The 8,593-nt window shown below is 39.5% G+C and overlaps 1 protein-coding gene and 1 non-coding gene across 6 annotated transcripts in view; one reads left to right on the forward strand and one right to left on the reverse strand.

Moving 5' to 3' along the window:
* LOC145496743 (solute carrier family 26 member 6-like) overlaps window positions 1-6,280 on the forward strand; it is a 19,733-nt gene extending 13,453 nt beyond the window's left edge. For 3 of the 5 annotated variants that reach the window (XM_081476476.1, XM_081476477.1, XM_081476480.1), the window contains exons 9-16: window positions 75-152; window positions 584-679; window positions 1,222-1,328; window positions 2,178-2,247; window positions 2,558-2,788; window positions 3,257-3,388; window positions 4,217-4,271; window positions 4,714-6,280. In XM_081476476.1, the coding sequence (XP_081332602.1) occupies window positions 75-152; window positions 584-679; window positions 1,222-1,328; window positions 2,178-2,247; window positions 2,558-2,788; window positions 3,257-3,388; window positions 4,217-4,271; window positions 4,714-4,889 (945 nt within the window). In that variant the 3' untranslated portion in view covers window positions 4,890-6,280. The remainder of the gene's footprint in view (window positions 1-74; window positions 153-583; window positions 680-1,221; window positions 1,329-2,177; window positions 2,248-2,557; window positions 2,789-3,256; window positions 3,389-4,216; window positions 4,272-4,713) is intronic. The other 2 variants (XM_081476478.1, XM_081476479.1) reach the window with 1 other exon arrangement.
* LOC145498817 (U5 spliceosomal RNA) lies at window positions 3,616-3,735 on the reverse strand. The gene has a single exon (XR_014050904.1). It is a non-coding gene; the product is annotated as a U5 spliceosomal RNA (small nuclear RNA).
* Window positions 6,281-8,593: the final 2,313 nt, after the last annotated feature.

The following is an 8,593-nucleotide window of genomic DNA, read 5'->3' on the forward strand; positions in this document are numbered from 1 at the left end:
TGCTTAATAAGGTTAAAAATAAGATAAGATAAGTTGTTCAATGCGGGGCTTGACATTTGTTTTCTATTCCACAGCTGTGCAGTGTGGTTGTGATTGCTCTGATTCTTCTTGTGTTGCTGTTTATCGCGCCGCTTTTCTTCCATCTTCCCAAGGTAAGGGAAACTTTTGCCAAAATAATTCAGAGCAAACATCCATGCGTTCTTTCTTCGCTCTTTCGATTTGGCGCGAAATTTCTTGACGTGACCAGGCGGTACGTAGCCCGTTTCTGGAAGCTAACGCGTATTTCGCGCTCCCTGCAGGACGAAATCCCTATCCCTATGTAGACCTTTGTATTTTACCCACCCCCTCCCATCACTTTTCTAATGGCCTGTCCCTAACTGAGATACTCACGTAACTTCACGTCAGTGTTGGGACGCTCTCCTCTTCTTTTGTAGTTTCTTTTCTCCTCTCACCAAATCAGTGTCGTTACAATAAAAGGAGCGTGACTTGTGGCTAACAGCAGGAGTACTTTTTCAATTATTTTTTTTGTGTGTGGACAAATCTTTTCTTTTATTACTCAAGTTTATTTCATCTACTTTTCCAGGCCATCCTTGCTGCTGTGGTGATTGCTAATCTCATTGGCCTCCTCAGACAGTTTTCAAGGTTAAAAGATTTGTGGAGAATACATAAGCCAGATGCTGTAAGATGCCGTTTTGTTACATCTTATACAAATAACTATCTGCGAATTGCTATTAGTTTAATTTTCATGCTTTCCACATTTTAAACAAAATAACTTTTTCCAGTATTAGAAAACCAGTAAATAATGCCTCATTCACACCAAGTAAACTATTTTAACTAAATCACGTTTAGGTTTTCTCAGTTTGTCGATTACGCTTTCCAACCGTCATTCTGAGAAAACAAATTTCGAACCACCTTGCTAAGATATTCTAATTAAACAGGTTTTCGTCATGTCTAATAGAACGATATGAGCAGCCAATTTTTCAGAATCTTTTTTGCTAAACCACGTCTAAACATGTTTATCTTGTTGGCCGGTGAACGGGTCGTGGACGACCGCTTGACGGGACATTCGTGGGCTCAATCGTGTTCTGGCCAATCATACCTTACGCGTGAGAAAGGAAACTTGAAGTGTTCAATCCCGGGACTAACTGTCGAGCACGTGATTGATATATGTATTTTACAATCAAAGGTTGATTATCTCGTAATATTCTTCTGTTTTTGCAGGTGGTGTGGGTTTTCACTTGTTTTGGTGTGATACTGTTAGGAGTGGATGTTGGATTGGGCGTGGGAGTTATCTGCGCATTGTTTGCTGTCGTTTTGTCTCTCTCCAGGTAAACTCAACTCTTCTTCACTTATCGTACTTGCTCTTTGTCTAACTCATAACGCTCCAAGTGAAAATTAACAACAGGCAGTAATACTAGTGATTAGTAATGGCTGTTTTAAACCTAGCAATGATATCAAGGAAATGCACTTCCAAATCAGCTATAGCTGGCGCAAGAGACTAGATCATAGTATCCTGGCAGGCGAGTGAAAAGGCGTCAGCGACAACGAAAGCACCTATCTCTTAATTTTGTTTTCTTTAACGACCAGTAGACTCTAAATCATACAGGAAAGACTTTGACCCATTGAGCGGACTTTGATTCGGTCGGCATAGGCTAGAACAAGGACGATATAGTTCTCTGGTTGATGGAGAAAGCAGCAATTAAATCGGCGAGATTTTTGAAAAGATCACGATGTTTTTTAATTTGTAAGACGCGTTTCAATGCAATGTGATTCACATGTTTGTCGGTTACAAAGGGTGTTTGAATAATCGTTTGAAGACTGGTGAACTATTATAAGTTCAAACGGTTTTTCAAACACTCTTTGAAGATGTAAGTCACTTCGAAAACATTTCTTAAACATGAATAAAAACACATACAGATGTTTTGAAAAATCGTGTTATAGTTATTACAGAACAAGATCTCGACATCTCATTCGGAACAAGCTGTAATTCCTTCAGAAAACTTCCAACAAAGCCAAAACATTAAGTCCAATCCTATAGATCCATTCTCGCGTGGTGTTTATTTACTTGCATTCTCGACGATTGAAAGAAAAATTAGAAGATTGATGAACAAAGTGCACTGAGACTGGTGCACTAGCCCATTTTAGATTAAACTATGTGATGCTTGTTTTATTGTCAGATCGAAATTCTCCATACTTGGACAACTGAAAGAAACCGAGCTGTACCGTGATATTAAGCAATGTCCTTTGGTATGTTTTGTTCGTTATTTCCATTTTCTCTTTTTTTTTTTTCTCTACGTAGCTATCGATACTGAATTGAGAGGTTTGTTAGCTGAATTAGCTCGTCGATGTTTCTTTTAGAAGCGTCTTTCGTAAACCACGCGTAGAGATTGGGGACAGAGAAGTATAAACCGCGCGGTGAACGACGGGGTACCTTCTGTCTTCCTTTTGAATTTTCCCCCCTCCACTTTGGAGTCCATACATAGCGAAAGAGGTTAGTTGTTGTTTGCCTTTAATAGTTAGGACAGAACGTTAACCGTCTAATGTACTCTCTTTGAAGGCCTTCGAGGTCCCTGGAGTGAAGGTGCTGAGATTGGAGTCCCCTCTTTACTTTGGGAACGCGGAGCGCTTCAGAAATGCGCTTATTGCTACTGCTGGCCTGGATCCCAGCGCTCAACAGCAACCGCGAAAAGAGGTCAAACCCGACAGCAATGAATTCGACGAGCAAGTGGAGCTAATTGACAATGAAAATGAGGCTGACCATAGCTATAATGGAAATGCCCCTAACGGAGTAAGCAATATTAACAAATCTCAAGGCTTTTATCACAGCCCGACAACTGCGTTCTCACTTCCTTTTGGTTCGGCGATACCCTAACACCAAGAGATTATTAGATCATATTTTCTTGCTAAGACCGAATGGTTTGATTCTCGTCAACTGTCATTGTCGTCCCCATAGCCCTTTTCGATTCTCTTAGGCAGCGGGGTCTTCAACTGTTTACGTGACAATCCAGGGATGTTGTTAGGAGAAGTTGTTTCCTTCTGCTTAACCTGCATCCTCAGGACACCCCAGTACCAGAGCGTCCAGTCACAAGACACCAGAGTTTTGACGTTTGACTGTCCGAAACTATTATTTTTGCTGAAGTTTCGACATTCATCCCTCGAGCATGCACGTAAATTGTAAAGAAGTCGAGGGATTATATTTCAATATTGTTCTTGAAGCGTAACCTTGGGTTTCTTAACCGTGCGTGTTTCTAATCAGAAGCTGACGCCTGCCGAACCCATCGCAGATGCTTGTTCAGTTGATGAGCCACAGGATGGTGTTCACACTGTAGTTATTGACTGTAGCGGCTTTACGTTCATCGATTCCGTGGGATTACACGTGCTACCAGCGGTAAGTAGGTTTAAATTGCTGGCATATGAACCAATAGCCCTGCAATGTTATGATCACGCTACCGGGTGGAGACATGAGAGAAAACTAAGAGAAAAACAAGAGAAGAATAAGAGAATCTAAAGGGAAGAAGATTAAGATTCTTCTCACAAGAGAAGAATCTTAAATGGTTGAAACGTTGCGTGTTGCGTGTAATCCAACTTTTACTAAGTTCTCCATTTAAGTTAGAGGCCCCACCAAAAGGTAGGGCGACGAAATATCAGTCCGTAGACTCAGTCATTTGTTCTCCTCCACGGAAATCTTTAGTAAAAGGCGAAAGATTTATGCGTGTTGAGGGAAAACCAGAGTTACTGAACCGAGAAATCGGAGCGACGTTATGACCGTATTGTTACAAAGCATGTGGGACAATTAGTCCCATTACGTCAACAAATAAGCATGCGCATCAAAGAAACGGTATTTGTCAACATGGATTTCTAGTTAAATTTGCAATTTTTTCTTCTCGTACGATGAAAATTAAAGTCAAGAAACTCACAATATATGATATAGACAACGTCAATCTTATTCCTGTGTAAGTGTATGTACCGTGTAAGTGTATGTATCGCCTAAAATAAAGCTGACAGAAGTAGATTTTTGTTTTCATATAGATCAGTATGACAACATCGCCATCACCTGTTCACAATGACTTACGTGGTTGTCGCGAATGAAGAACTAAATTGCGTGCTATTTCTCCGATAATGTTTGTTGTTGACGCCTTATTCTTAATACCTTTAAACAGTGACGTTCAAGTAAAACGAACACGAGATGATTTGTTCCATTATTTTCTTATTTCAGCTCGTTTCTGAGTTTAAGAGAGCTGGAATCCATATATACTTGGCGGGCTGTTCATGTAAGTGAACTGAAGAAAGCTATTTATATTAGCCTCCCCATTGTAGCGTTTGTTTTGTTCACCGCAGTTATCAGTTTGGTCGCTCATGTTTTAACTGACCGGCCGCGGCTATTTAAGCTTTCAGACACAGAACCCTTCTAAGATCTTCTAATTATAAATATACGCCGAAACATTTTTAGTGACTAATTGCATGTATGAATTTTACGCTTATTTCCTCTGTTAAAGTGCCGCTTTTATGTCATGTGCAGTAAATTCTTCTGGTTTTGAAAGCGTCGGCCAAATTCATCTCTTTCCATTGCAAATCTGAGAAAAAAAGACCGTTGATTTGATTTTTATGTAACTTCTCTATGTAAATTACGCAATTTCTTTGTGATAAACGTTAAATCATCATTTTGCAGCAAATAACTAAATTGGTTATTTTTTGCCCTTCCTTCCTTTACAGGGAACCTAATCAAGAGGCTTGAAAATTCTTCTGGGAAAGCCGTCATAGATGCAATTCCACGTCACGTGATGTTTCCATCAATACACGACGCTGTAATATCTGCCGTACGAGCGCGTGACCATGCGGTATGTTTCATTATAAAAAAAAAAACAGCAACTACAAAAAGCAAGGAGTGATATTTGTTTTGAAGGGGGAGAGGAGGAAATAGAAGATATGGTAGAAGATCACTTTTAAGGCGGAAGGGGCGTTAATAATTGGAACTCCTATGTCATGTATGCAGATAAGATTTGTTTCTGTGGGAGATCTTCGCCGCACCAGCAAACTCTTGTGACAAAGCATTTATCCTAGATCTCGCGAAACTTTTAATTCGACAACAAGAATTGGAAGATCTTTGCTGAAAGAGCTTGCTATTTCTCCGACTTTTCTACGGGGGAATACGAAAGTAATATTCGCACATGAGGTTTCCGCCAAAATTAGTACCCAGCTCGCACACCGTCACGAGACAACTATAAGAACCCACCTTAAAATTTCATTCCGTGAAGCCATTTTTCCTTAGAGATCATGTTCCAACTCCCTGTTTTGTCATTTATGATAAAGACATTTTTAAACGTTCCGTGAGACCAGAACGTAACCGAACACCAAGGTGCTTCATCCCGTTAATCTGTGGCAAATAGTGGGGAATTAATCAAAACAACCAGAAAAAATGTGGTTTTATTTTCTCATTTAGATTTGGTCGGAAGATCTGGAGAAAGAGACGTGTTTGTGATTTTTCTCTTGATTGACCCATCTGACGCACGTTTTTCCTCTCCCATGGTGGATTTGCTCGGATCATTCCTCTTCATCTGCAAAACTCAAGCTGCACTGCAATTGACACTCAAAGGCTGCGAACCTGCTCTGATAAATGTCATAAAGCATCAATGATATCCATAAAGATGGAAAAAAGCTCCTTTGAGAAAGTATTTTCCTCAATCGTGTGAACAGACCCCTCTTATATTAAGCATTGAGTGCAACCCCCCCCCCCCCCTCCCCTCCCCAACCCCTCCGGCCACTGACTAAGGAGACTTTTAGTAAACAATCATGTTTTACCATGGCGTCAAAAGGCAAAGGTTTTCCTTCCTTGTTTTCTTCCTCAAAAAACTCAGAAAGCACGAATAGAAAAATGTTGCCATCAAAACTGCAGGAAACTGAGTTAGAGAACAGTAGCCAACTTTTGTATTCTCATCGCTTGAGTCGAATTTGTATAAATGGAAAGTTTTCGTTGGTGTACATTTTTATCTTGTTAATACACTCACAAACAATATTTTATTTATTTTTTCAATAAAGTGGGAAAACAAATTTGTAAAGAAATGTTTCCTAGCTAGTTGTTATATAGAAATTGCACTGTGCAATAAAAAAAACGACAACAAAATCCACTTTTTAGAATGTGTCGAAGTTTATTATTGTTGATATCATGTCCAAATAGGTGGTATGGTAAATATCTTAACCCCAGTTATTCATAATCTGGCTATTGTTGGTATTAATGCTTTGACTTTGAATGTCAAAAGTGCCAGGAAAAGGATATACAATCCCCGCCTGAATACAGACAGTCCTCTGGGGGGTACAGCCAACAACCGAAGTGAATCTCGCACCCTATGGAATTGACACCTTTCAACGACTTTGATACCCACATTACAGAACAAAGAAACAAACAAACACAAATGGTATCAGCGTTCAAGGTTCCAAAGGGTGAGACCAAAGTATGGGCCATTGCCACTGCAACCGTACCTCGGGACGTGAAAGTAAACAAGCACCAAGTGGAGCGCGCGAAGCTCTTCACCCAGTTTGGGATCACGTGATGTGGTGCATCTTCTACGAGATTGTTTTCTGTGTCTTGTGGTTTTAGTATTATTCTCTGATATTTTTTTTCTAAGGAAAAAAAAACGTTTTTTTTGTTGATTTGCTCCTGTCTATGGCCAAGCATTTATAATACTTAATTTGCTGCCTGGCTTCACTAGCCATTGTAAAATGGTGAGTGACGCTTCTTGTAATAATGAGTACAAATAAAGGTTGTTCTTGTTGCATTTTCAACTTAACTAGAATCATCACTAATTCATACCTGTGCATTTCTAAAATGATCCACAGTAGGGTTAATGCTATGACAAATCTACTTCTGCATTTGACGAAGGGAAGACCTCTCAACTCGCAAGCGGAACGTTTGTTTCCGTGGGAAGGAAGGCTGGTAAATGACATGATCAACTTGTACGTTCCCGTCTTCTAACCCTCGAGGAACAAATACAATTATGGTTCAGCAACCAAAGAAACTCACTTGATGTCTTATTTTGACGTATAGCAAAAAGAAAAAATAGCAACAACTTGACGTATGAATTTATGGTTTGACGTGATATTTTTGTGGCAAACCACAGTCGATAGCATGACAACAGGTGTTCCTTTTTTTTCACTTAGAAAAGGAAGACAATTTTACGTGTAAATTTAACGTCTATCTCGTAAAGGAGATCACGAAATAACGTTTGATCGACCCTGACTATAAGAATTCCTTTAATTTTCATTCATAGGCACAACTCTTTAATTTTAGCTCGAAAAAGCCAAGATTTGGCAATCACGTCTTTTGAAGTTCTGCAAGAACCAACAATAAATGTTTATTTTAAATCTACTAGTGTTGATATCATGTCCTGAAACTGAGGTGGTTTGGTAGATATCCCAACCCTAGTTATTAATAATCTGGTTATTGTTGGTATTAATGCTTTGACTTTGAATGTCAAAAGGATATACAATCCCCGCTTGAATACAGACAGTCCTCTGGGGAGTACAGCCAACAACCGAAGTGAATCTCGCACCCAATGAAATTGACACCTTTCAACGACTTTGATACCCACATTACAGAACAAAGAAACAAACACAACTGGTATCGGCGTTCAAGGTTCCAAAGGGTGAGACCAAAGTATGGGCCATTGCCACTGCAACCGTACCTCGGGACGTGAAAGTAAACAAGCACCAAGTGGAGCGCGCGAAGCTCTTCACCCAGCTTGGGATCACGTGATTCTCCACGTATCTTTCCACATTTCAATTTAGAAGCTTGTTTTTTGAATTGATCTCGAAGTGAGTTCTTGCTATATTGATCTGCCTTAGTTTAGTCAATGTACTATCATTACTAATTCTTACCTGAGTATTCTTCAGATAAATTTGTGGACTGATCCACAGCAGGGTTCAAGTGGGTACGTAGGGAAGATGTTCTTTCGCGCGCAATTTGAACTTCTCTGACCACAACTTTCTGCAGGGGAAGGAACGCCAGTATCATTATGGATCGTCTTTTTCTGCTTTTCGACCTGAAAGACGAATCAATTAATTATGATGAAATAACCAATTAGTTAACTTAATCAATTAATGTAATGGTTTGTAACCTGTCTGCTTTTGAACTCTTGTGGTAACAATATTATATACTGTAAAAGGTAATAAAACGCTATTTTAATTGTTTTTGTGGCTCGTAGCAATGATTCCTTCATAAAATGTACAACTCATCCGCGAGATTCAATTCACAGTGGGCTGGGAACAAGTGAAATCAACTCGATCTTACGCTACTGGGAATTCTTTTATCAGGTCACCGTATGTTTTGGTATTGATCTTGTTGAATCGAAGCTTTACCAGTCTGAGAAATACTGCCCATTATTGTTGAGTGCTCGTCTTCAAAGCACAACTTGAAGAGTTAAAACATACAAATGAACCATCGCAAAGCACTAAGCGTAAATAAAGTTGAATTAGATGATTGCATAGAATGAGAATCCTTTTAGTTACCTCTGTACATGCATTTCATTTTCCATCAGATCGTGTTTTTTCTTTTGGCCTGTAATCGGTAATATACCATGGAACTGAATCCTGGCTAAGG

This window comes from Orbicella franksi, chromosome 9 (assembly GCF_964199315.1).
Source record: "Orbicella franksi chromosome 9, jaOrbFran1.1, whole genome shotgun sequence".
Lineage (NCBI taxonomy): Eukaryota > Metazoa > Cnidaria > Anthozoa > Scleractinia > Merulinidae > Orbicella > Orbicella franksi.